At 37.1% G+C, this 19,574-nt stretch overlaps 1 protein-coding gene across 1 annotated transcript in view; it reads right to left on the reverse strand.

The window, feature by feature from the left end:
* The window catches only part of SLC2A13 (solute carrier family 2 member 13), a 123,301-nt gene that overhangs the window by 27,609 nt on the left and 76,118 nt on the right, over nucleotides 1-19,574 (reverse strand). The window contains exons 4-6 of the mRNA XM_018068030.2: nucleotides 18,637-18,800; nucleotides 13,733-13,853; nucleotides 1,539-1,664 (exon numbers count right to left, since the gene is read on the reverse strand). Coding sequence (XP_017923519.1) covers nucleotides 1,539-1,664; nucleotides 13,733-13,853; nucleotides 18,637-18,800 — 411 coding nt within the window. The remainder of the gene's footprint in view (nucleotides 1-1,538; nucleotides 1,665-13,732; nucleotides 13,854-18,636; nucleotides 18,801-19,574) is intronic.

The raw sequence follows: 19,574 nt of genomic DNA on the forward strand, positions 1-19,574 counted from the left end.
TGCTATGTGAGAGTGAATCATGAATATGAAAGGACTGCTGACCTCCACATTTTCTATGTTATACAGTAACAATGCCTAATTAAATAAAGTTTGATTTTATCTATCAACTATTTATAACAAGTTTTTGTTTCCATGTATGTCTTCCTGCATGCTAGTATGACTTGGCCAATTACAAACACGTTACTTCAAACTACAGCATATAGGAAATGAATGTTTACTTGGAATACAAAGAGACATCTGTTACCTTACAAATATGAGAGTCTAAGTGCTGCAGAATATATTTGGATATCAGGCAGTATGCAAGGTATGTTGCATAATGCACCCTTGAAATTAGTCACAGAACAAATAAGCTGGATGACATTTTGTAGTATTCATTGTTATTTATTAACTGTAATAGCCCCAAAATGATCATAGTACTTTTAAATTTGGATGACAAAAAATGTAAGCTTCTCTTTTCTGCATCTGGAATGAATTAATAGGCATAAGATTTTAATGGTACTGAAATCAAAAGGAGGGCAATTTTAGAGTAATTTTAAATTAATGATTCTACAATTAGTAGGTATTTTCATACCTTTCACCTTTGTCCAATATGACTCACTGCCACTAAGGCACTTGGTTTTAACTCCTGAGAAATACATATGAAAGTTAAAAAAATTTTAAAAAACCAAAACCCAAACCACCAGACAAACCTTTGCCTATTTCCCAAGTATGTTCATGATGTGTGGGTGGCTGAAATGAGTTATGGGGAGGTAGTTTTATCAGAAGTAATTACCTAATTCCTTTGTGGCTCTGAACGATTCTAAACTCTAATCCAAGCCCTAATCATTATTAAAGTATTCATAAAGCCTTTACAAGACAGTATTCCAACTCATAAAGCCATTCCTTAAGAATAGTCAGTACTTCAGAAAACTTGAAGATTGCTGTGACTTCACAGGGAATCTTTGTGCTGCTTAAGAAAGAGGTGTGATGTATTTTGCAGTTGCATTTTGACTTACCTATGAATGCCCGTGTTTTTACAGCCCAAGTGTAACATATGGCATGACAATGCTTTTAAACACAAAAACACAGAAATCTGTGGCCAAAACCCATGCTTCTGACAATTTGAACTTTTCAGACTTTGATCATTTTAGTTTATTCAGCTGAGCTGATTGGTTTCTTTAGTAGGCCAAGATTAAAAGTGGGTTTAATTAAAGCATTTAAAAAGAAGATTAATTCAGAGAGCTTGAAGTATGTAACTAGTGAATATGCTACCTCAAAGGAACGAAAACATTAAGGAAAGGTAATTTACCTAATTGTTAGTGTACTTTTGCCATAATTCCTAAGTGACAGACTACACCAACCTGGCTGCACACATCAGGGTAAAGGTTTTTATTTAGAACAGTTAGAAAGTAATCACCCATTTTTGACTATGCCAAACTATTTTTTTCTTTCAGAACATCCTAAGAGTAACTTTTTATGTAAAAGCAAAGTTGTTATCAATAGCATAAAATGCACTCTCTGTAGAGCACAAGACCAAAAAATCTTGAAAAGTGACGTACCTGCCCCAAGCTGCTTTCATTGTAGAATCTTTATCAACAGGAATGCATGAGGACTCAACAACGCTTGATTTATTCAATTTGTAGCAGAGACCACAGTCTGGATCTAACATACATCCATTACAATAACTGAAAGAGAAAGAAATAAATACTTAAACAACACTTTGTTCATTTGCACATGTCAAAAACAACAGCATCTCCTAGTCAGTCTTGTAATGCAGGTAGTTCAGTTGTCAGTGTTGAAGACAAGACAACAGAACTCAAAAAACTATCACATATTGCTTTCACCTTCTTCTGTGACACATTTGGTGGTCCAATTGCAAATGTCCCTCGTCCCTGACGAGGGTCTAAGATAATTCACTCACAGAATGAACTTTAATTAAAAAAAGACAGATTGGGGTTGCAGAGGAAGAATCATCATAGAATGGTTGTGTTGGAAGTGACCTTAAAGATCATCTAGTTCCAACCCCACTGCCACTAGACCACGTTGTTCAGAGTCCTATCCAGCCTGGTCTTGAACACTTCCAGGGATAGGGCATCCACAACTTCTCTGGGCAACCTGCTCCAGGGACTCACCACCCTCACAGTAATGAATGTCTTCTTAATGTCTAATCTAAACCTGCGCTGCTTCAATTTGAAGCCATTCCCCCTTGTCCTATCATACATGATACCTAAAAACCAAACTAGAATTTGGGCATGTACAGATATGAGAGTCAGTCTGAGATCACAATACCATGTGTGCCCACGTGGAAACTCAGCACCCGAGTTCCCGTAACATTTGGTGGAAGGAGTCAATATGTCAATGGAGCCAATTCACATACAGGCATCTGGTGCCCAAAAATATCCCAACTGCCCTTTACCTGTCACTGCAGAGTGTACAGTGCTCTTGCAGATCATTTCCATGCATTGTACTTGCCAGCTCTGTGCAGATGTCTCTGATTTCCTTGGGAGTCTCAAAAGGCATGAGATGCCAACATTTAGGCAAAGTTTCCTCAATGCAGTCTTGTAAACTGTTCAAGTGACTAGAAGCAAAACTGTTCTCTAGATACCACTGGTTGCACTGACCACATCTCCATTGCCTCTACTGGGAGCCTGGACACCAAGGGCTCTACAGATATTTCCCTTAGGTATCAGTCTGAAACCTGTCCCTAAGATCAAACTGAGTGGGATGTAGGTGTGTGAGCTACAACAGCATTCCAAAGCTCTCCACGCAGTGCAAGTTATCTGAAAGTTTCCAGCACAAGTTTCACCAGGTCTTGCAAACACTCACTCATTGCTCCTGTGATTAAACTATGCAGGCATTTATCTTCCTTGGAAGCCATCTCAGATTCAGACACACATTTTCATCTGTAAAGCCCCTGATATATTCTAAAGCAGAACTTTAGGAGTTAAAAAATAGGAGAATGAGCGACTGTAAAACATAGGATAAGTGTAGAAATCTGAAAATTAAAATTTAAATGTAACATCTGGAAATGTATAATTACAGTGACCAAAATAGCTTCAACATATACTCCTGTAATAACAAAATCAAGGAAATAATCTTTTCGGAGTGTGTATCTTTATCACAACAATGACTTTGTGAATGAAGAAATAATCTGCCTAATCTACTATACCATTATGAGATAAAGTAAAAGTAACTGCATAACAAAGTCTCAAGAAACTAAAACAGTAAAGCAGATTATATGGATTTAAAAAGTCTGAAAGTACATGCTTAAAATCTAGTCATTCAAATTCTTTTTACTATGATGTTTCTAAAAGAATTACAAGAAGGTCAATTCGTATGGTAGGTGGCAAAAAGAGAGGGCTGGGACTATCTTAAAAAAGCGTATTAGTTTGTATTTTCCTGCTTCTCCAAGTTTCAGAAACTTGTGCTCTTTGCTATTGTGTTCTTTCTAAATTATGAAATTACAGCAGAATTTCCATGTTGTCTACATTTAGAATATATATCTATTTTAAATATACCTTCCTCTTGCTTAATTGACACGTCAAATTTAAGTTTGAACAGCTTTTTTTTTTTTAATGAGGAAAGCTGCATTATATCAGCTCTTAACTGAGATACTAACTGCAGAAAATATTTTTACAATGGAGATGAAACAAAACTTTCAGATAAAAGTCAACCATATTATCTAACCGTAGTAAACATTTCTTCTCTTGCAAAGATAAATGAGAAAATTGTAATTCTGCAATTATCAATTTTCAAAGGGAAGGACAATCCCCATATTACAGTAGCAAGACTTAGTGAGACTTTTGTTACATCGGTATTAGTGCAGCAATGGGCAGACCAAGAGTTGACAGGAACAGAAGACAGCAGTTGAATAAAAACATTTTTATAAATCACAAATGTATTTAAGTATGCAATAACAATACTAAAAAAAAATGTATAAAACTATAATATTTTCACATAGTGATAAGAATCTCATGATATCAAACAGGATATTGATATATGATTTTCAAATGTAGAATATCATCTACTCAAATGATGTTATCAAAGTACCTGTTAACAACCTGAATTTATAAAAAGCAGGGTGCCAGCACATCCAGCATGGCACCCTGGCATAGAAAGCAGTTGTTTCCAAATACTACATGCTATCAAGTGAAGAAGTGGATTTTTAAGTCAACTGTATGCAAATTATATTCAGTGCGAACGCCATGTACAGAATTTAACAGATTAAAGTGGCCTTTAGGCAATAACTCTCTTCAGAATATTTCAGGATTCAAGATTTCTCTAGATTTATTCTTTTTAGGTTTTACATTAAGCAGCCAAATAGCAGAAACCAGCCAGAACATCAGCAAGGCACAGGAATGCAGAGACTGACAATGAGACTGACAATGAGACACAGCAATGATTGTCATCTTTATGGTGCTGCCAGCAGAGGACAGGATGGGGACTGGATACCTCAGCATTTTCCTCAGCGTCCTCAACAGAATCAATGCAGAGATGAAGCACAGAGCTGGGCTGTGCTCTGTCTGTTCTGTCCTGCTGGGCTCACTCTATGGATAATGCAACGTAACCTCATTTGGTGCTAGGCATCAGTAATCAGACAAGTAGGAAGCAGAAGATATCTTATTTATTTCTCCTTCCCATCCAGAAAAAAAATGAAGAGATTTGATTATTGATTCCAGTGTCTATATGGTTGTTACCTGATGGTTGTCAGCTGATCCTCCGGTTTTATTGGATATCATAGAATAATTTAGGTTGGAAAGGACCTTTAACATCAAAAATCTAACTGGTCTTCCTTTTGGCATTCGACATAATAAGGGATGCTGGATTTCATGTCATGCCAAATGTCAGAGGTTACAGTTTCTCATAAGAATTTAAATAATTTAAAATTATTATTTTCCACAGCTTTTCCAAAGCTTGCCTTTCAGATTGAACAGTTAAATAACTATTTACAGCCTTTACTTTAGGATTTCTCATCATTAACTATACAATGAGTTCATACAATCAGGCTCTGACTTTAGGTTTTAGGGACAAGACCAATTTATGTCAAAGGAAAAACAGAAATTCAATATACAAGACTTAAAGCCCTTTCAAATCTAACTCCCAGCAGATTTAGGGTAGGCTGTTCAAAACATTTAACATTCTTCTGTGCACTGTTTTATCACTGACAGAAAATTTTATGTTGTCTTTGATAAGATGAAGACCAATGTTTTTTCCTCCCAAATCCCAAAATATACACATTACAACTGTTTCATAACACAGTAAGGAAATCTGTGTCAGTTAATAAAGTCTAATGATCACAGAAGACACAGCATGAAATAAGCAAAGAAGACTTTTTTTCAGAGAAGCAATAAAAAACCAACCAAAGACATCTTGTGCTGGGGCTGTTTATTCTAGAAATAAAATATATAGTAGTTTCAGGCTTATGTCCTTATTCACGCCAGCCCCACTGCTGTTTGCTAAACAAAACTATTTAACCAATTTGAAACTGAGCACATATTCTGACATACCTGCTCATAGTAATGTAAATAATATAGGACATAGAATATATCAGGAAAAGAAATGCACAACATAAAACTTACTACAGAGCTCCTTTCTGTCCTCAAATGTACCTTCTTATCGACCCTACCCATATATATCCAAATATATGTCAGAGGATAAATCTACAAAAATACTGATAATTCTTCAAATCTACACCACAGATCAGTTATGGTCTCGAAAGCTCTATACAAGAATACTCCAGGATGTCTAGGTAGGAAAGGAAATTTGCATCCAATTATAAATGGGAGATATGTTTCCTTTACTTTATCATGAAATATTTATATTTGTGCTAAGTTTATGAGCCAGTGTCTTGAAAACAAGTTCACCTGTGAAGAGTCAGTTGAAAATTCCCAGGCAGGATGGTTCTCTACCAGACTGACAATTCAATATTGAATTACCTGAGAGAGATTATTTGATTTTGATGAAACCAGGCAGCATTACAGCAGAAAGGTTTTATAACGTCCTTGTTTCCTTCCCTGCTTACCAGCTGGGCTCCTAGGCAACCCAACATGAAGGCAAGTGTCTAGACTTCAGATGCTTCAGTCTGTGTAGCAGAATAACAACAACCAGGAATGTGAGGCTCCAGAAGTTCAAAGACACCCAGCTTCTTTGCATATCAGTGTGGCATGAACTCAACAGAACAAAAGTCTCAGCAGCTTGACCTTTCAGTTTATGGGGAACTGCCATGAAATGGGATTTCCGGGTTCCTGCTTCATCGTCACAGCACGTTTACTGAGAAGCTGATGGACTATTAGAATATATATCCCCAAATCTGCCATTCCTCCCTCTGATTCTGCCAACACAGTCAACATGTTCTCTTTATCTGACCAAACAGGAATAACTGACATCTAGAAAGGCAGACAGCACTAACTTTGAGGTCCCTCAATAGCAATTTCTTGCCAGCCTGAGCATCAGCAGCTTTCAGAATACTCTGCTCTGGAGCAGGCTGCCTGATTAACCGTTCCTTAGGTTAGAGGTTGATCACAAAGTTCACAGCACCATCCTCTTTCACAGAGATCTTACAGTGTGGGGATGAATTATTAATTGACTAGATGTGCACATTTTTCTTTATACCAAAACTACTATTTTCTTTCTTCCTAACGGTGTAGTTTACGAGCCTCCAGTACAGTCTCTAAAAATACTGAATAAAATCTCTGACCTGCCAAAGTGACCCTCCAGATGACAATAAAAGGTTCACAATTGCTTTTCCCCCACTGCTTATGTTTGGTTTGTCATTACATTTTGTGCTTTAAATTTGCAAAATAACCTTTGAAGTAATGACTTTCCTACAATTCTCAGCAGTCTCATAATGTGAGCTGCAAGTTGTACTTTGCCACTTTTTGTTGAGTGATTCAGCACTAAAAAGACCTCTGTCCACTACCCTTGCTCTGCAAGTGCCATTTCTTTTGTTGTCACACTATTTTGTCTTTTTCGAGATGAAACTCAGTTTCTGAATTATTCATTTCAAAACATTTAATTGATTTTAATTTTTGCCACATTTTAAAGAACTTACAACTCCGCCTTCTATGTTCTGTTATCCAATACAAAATGTATCAGTATCTTCCTATTGTCCGGTTACAGAAATGCAAACCAAACCTGATAATATATTGTGGACTGTGTAGCTCTTTGACAGAATGTAACACCTGATTGCATAATATTCTACTATGTGAGTAGCATGAACAGCCACTCAAGAGTATCAAAATGTCCCCAAATACAGACGTTTTCTGGGACAGACTCCTTCCACTTCTTTTGGATTCATCATTCACACCGAGCACACACTGCACAAGCAGCCCAAGTATGTGAAGAAGGATTTATATGTGAAGATCTGATACATCCACAACATATAAGTTGGACCTGATGATCCTTAAGGGTCCCTTCCAACTTGAGATACTTATGCAGGACATTTTGTTCATGTCCTGTCTTCTCCAGAGAGTAAATTCCAGTGTCATGGGCTTGCTGAACACACTGCTCCTGCTCTGTATGATGCAAATATTCATATTCCTGAATAAGGTTTTACTCATAGAACTGCAGGAACAACAAAAACCATTTCAGGAAAGGCTCAATGTAGGGATGGTAGGATCTTGCAGTATCTACAGAGGATTAGCAAATCCCTCCCAGAGAGAACATAAGCAGAAAATCACTGCAGGCTGGAAGGAATGCCACTTTGACTGTCCCCTGCTTTCTACTCTTTCCAGCTTGCTGTTTGCTACAGTGGAAGCATGATCCTAGGCCAGGTGGATCTTTCATTCTGTCTAGCATGCCCTCAGATTTAATCTTTGCTCTCAAGATTGGTTATGCACATAGTCTTCTGCCTCCCTTAGCATGGAATGTAGTTGCTTTCCAGTTCCTTATAAAACAACAACAAACTTCCTTGCTTCTGTGCTTGTATTCTCCTGTTTAAAACCAGACAATGTCTCTTCCTCCAGCTCCAAATGAAAGAAAATGCCCAAGACACATGAGCTGAGTATCACTGGTCAGGACATGTCTACTCAATTGGACGCAGTAAATGGCAACTGATGAATCCAAACAGCCAAGGTATTAAATCCAACAAAAAAAATATAGGGACTTTTGGACAGATACTGCAGTATCAGCTCTGTTCACATGTCAGGATATTGATGCCTTCAGCCGCCTACAAAACTAGGAAACTTAGGGTTTTTTGGTAAATAGCTTACTTCATTTTTATACACAAGCTCATTTTGTGTTGAAAACTGCCTGATGCTTGTGTCTGACATCTTGTGCTGCTTGCACGTTTCACCCCGCCTCAGGCACAAAATCAAGCCCCTCTTTACAGTTCTGATGATTCCTGTGTTGTTTCCAAAAGTGAAGCACTAGATTTAGATTGAATATAACTGGACGAGAACATAGGGGATGCTTTAAGAAGTGAAAATGTGCGCTAACTGCCTGATACCACTTCCAGCTGTCATATCTGGGACACAGGAAATACAGTATTTAACCGAGAATGAGAAAAACCCACTTGGACTTCAAGAGCACTTTCCTGCTATTATAGGAGATCAAATGACAGTAAGGTCTACCAGCACTCTGTTGGGTGTATATCCACACGTGATACCACACATGTATCCACTCAGTGATGTCCATAAGGAAAAGCTCTAATTTATAATCACAGTACTTGTGTGCTGGCTGCAATTCTGTAATTTACCACACAGCTACTCCAACAGATCTAAATCACAGTTATGTTCAAGTATGATTAAGCTTTTCTCATCTTCAAATCAGGCTCCTACTCCATCTAGTCCACTGAGACTATTCCTTGGTGTCCTCCCTAGAGTTCCAGACCAGTACTGAATCCTTATCCTTCCTGATACACCAGCCACACAAAAACACATTAGCTTTCTTCCAATGTTCCTTAAACCTTCTTCACAAAGGCTCACATGCCTCAACTATGCCACATAATTTATATAACCTCAGAGCAACTGTTTTTGGCCTCTTGGTGTTTGCTACTTCTGCTTTAGATCTGGTGAGGACCCCGAAGGCTCACCTATTCTTCCCACCTGTCACAGTCCTATAAAGGAAATCACTCTTTACAAACCTTACCTAGTCCTTAGATCCTCATGGCTACACCAGTACTGCTATAACACCTTGGTATACTGTGTTGGAATACTGACACCTCACGAAAAGTGTCCTGATCTACTTGCTCACAGGAATCAGTTGTTTCTTGTCTTTGATGATATTTTTTTCTGAACTTATATAGCCCCTAGCATAAGAGCTTCCTGATTTATTCCTGGAACAGAGCAACACAGACAATAAGGAACAAATACATCTGACTTATATGTACCTTTATTTTGGATGTAATGGCAGTCTCTGTAGCATATTTTGTTTTTAAAACTACTCTTCCAAAGAGACCCTACACATAGATACTATACTAGCAGCTTCCAGGTAGATCAGACAGAAGCCTTGTTCAAACTTGATTAAAATCACCCTTGTGTGACTAAAACCTGCAGACCATGTAAGGTGTAACATCATCACTTTGGAAAACTAAAAAAAAAATTCCCTAAGCATTGTTTCAGTTTTTGTTAAACAGCAAAGTCTTAGAAGTATTGGCAGAGATGTGAAGTGTTAGTAGGTTACTACATGAATAACAATGCCCTATTTCCTTGTGCAGAGTTTGAGTCAAAGTATGTGGAAATGTTAACAAGTTACAGGGATGGCATTGCACTCATAGATATTATAGTTCAGGTAAGTCAATTTTTAGATCTTTGTGTTTAAATTGAGGAGAGGACTTTTTCCTCACTCCCATTAAAGATGCTTACTACATGGACTGACATACTCCTTCCTATTATTTATAATTTAAAATTAAATTACAAGTTTTGATTGATAGGAGCAACATGCCAGCAAAAAGAAAATTATTACCAAGCAATATAACCTTATATTATTTACTTAATATATTCCAAGACCATGTTGAGGTCACTTCAGAGTTCTACAACACAAACTATCAGAATTTTAATTACACTTCATAAGAGCTGGCAAAAGTATTCTCAAACATTTTTATCTCTTCACATATTCATAATTTTTTTACCTTAATAGCCAAACCACATTACTATATTTATTATTGCAATTCTCAGTTGTCAGAAAGACCAGTAGCTCAAGCATTTTGGTATTAGAAACAGAAAATGAGAATCACACTTTAAAAGATACTGGTTCCATGATACAGTGACATTATGCAGAGTACCAACACTTAGTTTGCTGATAAATAACTCACTATCAATGAGTTATGTCAATAAAATAAAGCACAATAGCTAATACACTTACTATATGTATCCTAAGGCTATTAAATACAATAAAACCAGCTTCAGTTACTAGGTTAGCTGAGTTTTTCAGGACTGATCACAATTATATACTTTTGCTACATTCATAAAGAAAATACATATTTCTGTCCATTAGCTATCTTATAAAATGGCTGTGTTAGAGTACTAAATATTGGTGCCTCCATCTCGGTGGTGTGTATTTGTACAACAAGCTTAGGAACATTAGCCACGTGAGGGTGACTAATTCAAAGATGAACAGCAGAGTCCTTGTGTGCCCAGCACAGCTGGCACCGCCCGTATTATTCTAATCAGCCTGAAGACAATCTGTTCAGGAAGGACCCTGAGAAACTTCTTGTGCACAGGTATTATTTCCTTAAGATATGAGTGTTAACCTAAGCTTAACACAATATTTACCATTTTCATATAGTAACTGAGAAGAAAAATTTTGCTTAAGCAGAGCAAGTTCACATTATGCCTTCTAGAGCTGACCAAGTGTCAAGAAGTGCAGTGAGAGAGACAGACACATGAATAAAAGGAGACAAAAGGACTAAGAATATAAGGCAGCAGGACAACAGTCATTTTACAGAAATGGTTCAATTTCCCAAACAGTCACACCACTGATTCTTTAAAGACTGGGAAAAGGTAGGAGGGTAACTAATGTCCTAATGCCCCAACCTCGACCCCCTTCCAGAACCAGGCAAGTTCCCAGTAAAAACAGAAACATGTTCATAGAGTTTTGGTAGTCAGAATAGGAATGGCTACTTCATCTTTTCATTTCTAAGGTGATAAATTTTGGGATGGCGTTGGTTTGTATTCTTAAATTTACCTCTGAGCTTCTCTGTGGCCTTGATGATATGTAACAGATCATGGCTGCTGAGGAGATTAAGATCAAACAAAGCAGGTGACCACACTGCAAATTATCTACACAACCTTACACAGTTGAGTGTGAAAATGAAGTTTGATTTAAGGATGGCACAGAGAGAGCATTCACTTCGCCCCTCCTCAGTGAGACACATACCCACTTCCACCTGTGAGAAGGCAAAACAGATTTCAGTGTTCAGAGTGTCCTGCTAAATTTGCATTATTTCTGTGATTCAAATTTTGTTTCACAGATTTATGGATTATTTTTTGTCTGTTTGACTATGATATTGTACATCCCTACACTAAATGAAAATATTTTGTTTGATATTCACAGCATATGTTACTGGTTTGTTTTCTGTAAACATGTACAAGTATCTTGTTACTCTGTTTGCATGGCACAGCTCTTTCAGAACACAGTGTTCAAGCCCTAGGTGCTTTTTTGAATTAGGACAATGACTATGCTCTTTATTTGCTAGTCTGTTCTATCTTCATTGTTATTCTAGCAGCAGGAATTAATCTGTGCAGAGGAATATGGATCTGAAGGAACAACAAGCAAACATAGTTTGTAGTAGCTCCAAGGGTTTCTTAATGGACACCCCCATTTACTCAAACACAACAGATTTGCAAACATAAAAAGCATTTTTACTCTGAACAGTGTCAGTGAAACTTCTGTCAGCAAAATAACTGAAGTTTGCATAACTTATAAATACATTTTGGCAAAGACAAATGCAAATTATATTTAGGAAACACCTCCACACTCTGAAATGCCCAGGCTGCAAATAGGTTTATACCCTAAGGATAGCTCACCTCAGAGAAGCACTGTGTCACCATTAGATGAAGAAGACTGTGAGCTGCATTTGTGTAGGCACATATATTCAAAAGCAGTTACAGTGAGATGGCATTACTTGTCCATCTTCTGAAGTCCTGCTGCCTTTTGCTTTTCCCAAACTTTCTGAGACCTCTTGAAGGCTTGCAAGAGACAATGCTAAGCAATCTAAGACACCAACAGTTACAGTGGTGCAAGCTAAAATATAGGTTAAACAGCAAGAGACCACTGCCATTGTTACCTCCTTTTACTTTGACTGGATATCCTGTTTGTAACTCTCTGCAGTAACACTTGCTGCCCTAGGTGGAGGCTATCTATACAGTATTGTTCTTGGAGTAGCAAAGAAAATATGGAACACTGGCATTATTCAGAGTAGACTTTTACTTCCAAATCCTCTGGTTTGAGAATCTCTTTGATTCAACTCCATAATTGCCACAGGGAATACGTCCAGGGCCAAAAAGGAGGGAGAGGTGAGCCACACGGCATAAAACCCAGCCTTTAGCTTTCCTTTGGTTTGCAGACTCCATCTCTTCCTTCCAAGACCATGCATGTTATGCTGAACTTCTAACCCAAGTGGAAGGGTGAAAATACCATCTACTTTCTCATGACTAAAACAATTTTAAAAATTTCCCTTCCACACAGTTAACTGAAGTCCTAGGCAAATCCTTCTCACATTCTTCTTTTAAGGAAATATTATTGCAAAAGGAGAGCATTTGGTAGCTCTTCCTCCTTTACATCTTTTAACCAGACTACTCACCATTTGTAGACATGCCCATCTCAAAAATTGCAAAATACTGCTGTATAGCTCCACAGTAAAAACCAAGTAAAAATACAGGATTTTGCATGTAGAAATCCTTATATCTGGTAGTATCTCATGTTGCAGTTATTAGTATCTATTTATACTCAACGAATACCTTCCATCCCCTCCCCAGATCCTTAGAATCTTTCATCTAAGACATTGCTCTAGCATAAGAAAAGCCATGAACCAGCCAACACTGCTAGGAATCTAGAAGTGTAGCTCTCCTTTCTTGGCATTTATTTCTATTACAAACACTTGTAAAACAGATTTTGAACATAAGTAAGAATTTCTTCAGCCGTTGAACTAGTCTTCTCTGAATAGGGAAATTTCTAGTCTGCCAGCTAACTGAACAAAAGAGCACTCACATGTGAATAAAACTCACAAAATACAGAATATTACACATTCCTAAATCCCCAGAAGTAATGTTACTTGAAACTGTGATTGCATATGGAAGTGCATCTTCTACCTACTATAGAAAAATAGGTCAAAAGCATCACATTTATTTTAATTATTAATTGGTATGTAATTAACTGAAGATTTATTTTTTTTTTCCGCTCAGGAAAACCACAGGCAAGAAACACACATTCTTGAAGAGTTTACAGCTGTTATGCATGACAAATGTACAAGCAGATGAATAACAGCAAGTATTTTTACAAATTCCTTGTGAAATATTCCTGACTTTGTGAACACTATGACTTGTAGCAAGTGTGATATATCACAGGAGGTAAATGTGGAATTTGCCACTTAACCATCTTATTTAGTCCAAGAAACTCCAAAGGATTATTCAGAGAATTTAATCAGGGTCTAATCTTCTCTACAGAGGGAAGTTAGGATTTAACCTTTAGCTATTTAGTTTAGTTCCTTGTGCCAGGCTTTGTGAATAACTGTCTATTACTCCACTAAGTTGTAAAACTCAATTAAATGGAAACAATCTTCAAGAAGATTGGATGAATGATCATGAAATCTCACCTGTATTTTGTGCAGGTAGAGTTTTGATGTGAAGGATCTGGTGGATTAAGTGTGATTCTTGGCGAGACCTGAGCTGATAGCAAAAATCCCGAAGCTAGGATAATGAGTGCTACAGCAGTACCTAAAAATACAGACAAAGAACAATGTGATACTTTTCTCTAGAGCACATGATATAATTCTCTACTGAACTGAACTCTGCTTGGAAAAGCAAGGCACTCCATCACTATGCACAAGGCATTCCCTAAGGAGTTGTGATGAGAACCTAAGAAAATACCCTTTGCGACATCCACATCTTGAATTAGGTTAAATGTTAAAGTCGAGTGCATCGAGTTTAATGTCCAGATATTAAATTAATAGGTTGACACTTCTGTAATATGTGGAATTGACAACTGCATGAATGAACAGATAATATTATTTTTGGTGTTTAAAACATTACTGTAAAGATAAAATCTAACAGCGACTTTGAAATCACCACACTTCTTCCCACTCTCACACCCAGACTTGCAGACTTTTCTGTAAAAAAGAAAATAGCATCAGCTTTTTTGTTGACTCTACTTCCCTTTGTGAAATGAGAGAAATTTGACATTTAATAAAAACACCATCAAAAAGTCCAACATCAATTTCTGATCTTGTTTCAAAGAGCACACATAACATCTGCTAGGAAAAACTCTCTTTCCATCTGTTTGCTCCTGTCTCCCCCAACAAATTCCTTGTGCAAGAGCTGGGCAAAATGAGGAGAGGAAGATGACAAAAGAGGTTTGTATTTTGTGCAACAGTCCATTACTACAACACAACTCACAGTTTTCCTACCTTATTTGTCACACACACACAATATACTGCATCATTTTAATGAAAACTGACATACCTCACTACTCATGATACTACTGCAAGTGCTTCAAACTCAGACCTAATAAAACCTTTACATCCTGCTACTCAACGATGCATTGAGATCTACACTGTACAAAATACCCTGTATACCTATTTGAATACTCACTATTTATGTGGCATATTTTATTTGAGAGGTCATATACAACATGTATGGCCTGATCTAGTAATAGCAGTAGAAAATGAGTAATAACATTACTTGTGAGTTAGTGACTGATCGCGCAATGACGTTATTCTTACTGCATAAAACCAGACTCACGGACCACGGAAGCACATCCCAGCAGGAAGGTAGCACACATTTACAAGTGTGCAGTGATATAGCTTAATGACTAAGGGCAAATGAAAGACATTGTGTTAAATTCCAAATACTTCTCATCATCTCTTTGCTCTGTATGTTAAAAGCATGTAAGTAATTTTCTCAGTAACGCATCTGTGTGAACCTTTAGAAATGCCATTACACTAAACCCCTCAACATGTCAGTCTGTTAATCTTTGAGAAATTATGCATTATCTGGTCTTTATTTTGAAGTTTAAACTATTTTTGCTGGGCGGAGAACAGAACGGACGTATTGGTAGTTTTGGGGGTGGGTTTGAATGTCTTTTTAAAGAGAAAAGCGAGATTTTCCCAGCTGGCAAACTCACCAGGTATGTGGAAACCTTTTCCTGAGAGATAAATAATATCTTAAGTACAAAGATGTGTAATATAATTATCCATGAATGTGCCTGTGCAGCAGTTATGGCCAACAGGAAGGAATGTGCATGAAGTGCAGAAGGCTGAATGACACATTTACCTGAACCGAGGCAACGAAGACATTAAACTCAAACTGTGTGTGGAAAAAGCACCTACTCACCGTAAGATATTTCAATTTATTCCATATTTGGCTTTGTACTGCTGTGGCCAGTAGGTACGCTAATAATACCAGTATTCTGGGCAGGTTGGATATTACACTAGATTTACTGTACTTTCAAAATGCCATAAACCAGACAGAAAATATCTTTAGACAGGACTTACAATCTTACTCATATTCATTTTAAATATGCCTTGTCTGTCTTTCAAGTTAACCAAATACACTAACATTCACTTCCAGAACCTCTGTAAATGTCTTATTTCTTTGGAAAAGTACGCAATATGTAAACCTGGGCAAATGAAGTTTAATATGTTTTCATTCTGTGGGAAGTTGTGCTATGATGAACAAAACCAAACAATTATAGCACATCATTAGCTGAGATGGGAAAAAACCCCAGAAATATCCTGAAGATATTTTAGATCCTCTCTGTTTTAAAAAGACACAGATTGTCCAATGCTCAAGTACCACCCTGCTTTCAAATCGACAAATTCTGAAGGGGAAAAAGAAAACCACAAACAAAATGGATAACACACTTGTCAAAATTCCTGCATGTTTCCCAATTAACAGCTTTGAAGAAAGAAGTTAACTGAAGAAAAAGAAGAAAGATAAAGAAATGATAACAAGTTATAAAATGAATGTGAAACTAAGATGATTTGGTAACTGCAGTAAAGAGAAAGAAAAATGTCATTTTTTTTTTTTAGTAGCAGTTTACTATAATTTTCTTAACCCTATATGAAGGGCTCAATTTTTCAAAAGTTTCTAATATTTTGAAAATTATAAAGACACATTAAATGAAATGTAAAATAGCTCTTTCTCAAAGTTTTCATAAAGCAGGAAAAGCACATGAGTTTACAAAATGAAATTACAGTATATCGGCTTTTAATCAAAATATTAATGTTACTATCTCTCTTCTGGTTATTCTTGCAGGTTTTCCTCTAATAAACATCTAATAAATTAGCCTTTATCGATAAAACAAAACCCCACAGCTGTGCAGCAGTAGGCAAAAATAGTAGTTTTGTTTTCGTTTTGTGCAATGAGAGACTGGGGCATACCCAGCTTCCCCAAAGACCAGACAAGCTGCCAGTAATAACTCAGTGTGAAAGTTAATGTCCTTGGAAATGCAAAGAAGAGCAGTAAAAAATATGTTTACCTCTTGAGAAAACTCAACATGGAAAACAAATCCATCAGCAGATTTAGTAATTATCATTCTATTACACAGTACTCTTGTTAAGGAAAACAGATCATATCCACCACTACCTAAATCAAAGTTTCAACTGTTGAATGAAAAAATTCTAAATGGTACAGAGAGATGACATATGCTTTCATTATTGTCATTATTTGTACTTTCCTTAAGGAGGGGCCACATGATAAAAACCACAGGAAGCAATGCAGCACGGCTCAAGTGATGCTGCAGACCGAGCGCCAGCAACTGACCACAAAAGAAAGACCATTTTTACAAAACAATTACTTTGTGTCCACACATCATTAGCAAATAATCCTTTAATGCATTGTTAATTCTATGTCTTATTTCTATATCCTACTTTGTTCCACGACTAATATGCTTTGTAAGAGACATTTATATCTACATTTCAAATGTAGAATATGTTAAACAGAGCCAAAAAGCAAAGAGCTTTGATCATATGAAAAGTCCATGTGGGAATAACAGCTTTACAGCTGAGTCCAGATAAACTTCTGAGGGGCTAGCTTGACATTTGAGATTATTAGGGCCAAATCAACAAATAAATAAACACTCTGTTCCAACAGAGTACAAAGGAGAGGTGGCACCCAAGCACCAGAAGTGTCAGTGCAGGGCCTGGAGAAATCTGCTTCACAGAAAGACAAGAAAACAGACTGGCTGGAGGAATCAAAGAACTTATGGGGGAGAGGTATTTTAATAGATCTGCATGCAGACTGTGATAAAAGTATCAATTTGAGATTTCTGTTGATATCTTTTAAGACGTGAGTAATGTGCTTTTACAATCTCCTCTGTCATCACCTCATTTCTGAACTTGGATTGTGAAAAACACTTCAGGTTTCTTGACTCCAAAATTATAACCAAGCAAATACACATTTATTGCAACTTAGAACACCAAACTGCCTCCAAACTGCATGTTTCAATTTAAAGATTTGAGTAATTGTGTACCAAACATATCTGTGTACCCAGACATGTCACTGGGTTGTCATTGTTCTGCCTATATAAACACATTCAAATACTCGAGTGTAGATTAACTCAACTGGGAGCTGGGAACTGCACATGGCAGCTGGTCCCACTCTGCTGTGTTGCACTAACTAGAAGTTTGGATCCTTGACAGCAACAACAGAACAAAATATGGAGACATTAAACCTTCCCAGCCAAACACTTCTGAACATTATTTCAAGAGGAGAAGGAACTGTTTCTCTTTTCGAAACCATGTTCTTGAAAATGTCTGAACCTTCCAGACATTCAGCCAGAGGCAGGCATCAGTCACAGATCACTTCAGCCAGAATGAGCCCATGATGCAGGAATAAACAGGGAATTAGCAGGTTAATGGCAGGACATACTAAACACAGGGTGGGTGCTTGCTCTGCATTTTCCTGCTTCCAAGAGAAGACTGTTGTGATGAGTTACGGTGTTTGAATATTTGGATAAAATGTACAAACCCAGAATTCTGCCCTTTAGTATCTCATACAGGAGATGAATTAAAATAACACTAATGTATGTAAGGTATTTACTGCATTGTATCTGAGGTAACTATGCAAAAACTGCATTGTTTTTTAAGAAGTGCTGCAATGGTTATGCAATATGCTTTCCCTGGTACTTCTTCATGAGATGGTTCTGAATTCCAGTTTATCCGCCAGGAATTACATAGGAGATTTAAAAAATAACCAGGAGTGAAGTTCCAAGCATTTGATTCCTTAAATTGGAAAAAAAAGCTAAAGCTAAATAAAAACATTGTTAAACATGGCTTGAAGGAGAAACTCACCTGAAAAAATAACATGCTGTCATTTTTAAATTAGCCTTTAACTGTGGTACTATACTACTAGTCTTGAAAGGCTGAATGATTTCAGGGAGAAGATGGTAACAACACTGTAATTTTAAAGAGGACTACTTTGAAAAAAATTGCTCTTGAAATTTTATTTTCCTTTTATTAATAATTATAAGGAAGATACTAAACACTAATGAAACACTCACCTGTTAAGCTACCAAGTGTAAGTTTCCGGCGACCCATTCTTTCAACAAGCCAGACTCCCACAAGAGTAAAAATGAAGTTTATAAATGCTGTCAGTGCAGCCAGCCAGATTGCAAGCCTGTCATCTTCCACTCCTGACATCTGCAGAATGGTAGCACTGTAGTACCTATGAGGGGAGGGAGAGACAAATACGAACACCATTTATTTCAATTTGGCTCATGTTATAGTTTCTGATTTTAAATTGAAAAAGATCATAACGAATATCAAGTGTGACCTCCTGCATAATGCAGCTGCAGACTGACATCCAATTATCCTGGGAAATCAGGCATAACCAAGGCATAACTCACACCTGACTGAAGTTTTGACCGGTGGACATCAACAGATGAACTGCTATTCTCTTGGCTGTTTGTATTTTCAATGGTCAGTCATACTCTGCTACAAATGGGGTTTGCATTTTTAATTTAAATTAATCTGGCTTTCAAATTCAGCCACTTTTTTGTGCTCTATCTATTTTTATGCCAATACATAGGATTTTAGCACTCAGTGTCTGTCTAGGGAAAGAGAGCTCAAAATCAAATAGATTTTCACTCCCGTTAAAGGTCATACGGAATTAATCTATGGCATCCAACATGTTGCAAGTGACACTTGCAACCTCCTGATTTTAGGTTTTGTAGTTTTATTTCAGTGCCACTGAACCTCACGAAACCCTCTCTGTGGTATTACTTTTGTCTAACCAGAATGTGATTGCTCTGAAGTTCCTTAGCACCACGTTGCAGGGATGTGAATCTGCATCCAACAGGAGAATTTGACAGAATGTTCTACTTCTCTCTAAAAGGAATCAGTCCTCCCACATAAACAATAACTCATAAAAAATTCAACTGAAGAAAATGAAAAGGGAGGAGAAATGAAGCCTTCTACCATTTTTCACAGAGATCAAATG

The sequence above is a fragment of the Manacus vitellinus genome, unplaced genomic scaffold (genome assembly GCF_001715985.3).
Source record: "Manacus vitellinus isolate BGI_N305 unplaced genomic scaffold, ASM171598v3 scaffold_13_pilon, whole genome shotgun sequence".
Lineage (NCBI taxonomy): Eukaryota > Metazoa > Chordata > Aves > Passeriformes > Pipridae > Manacus > Manacus vitellinus.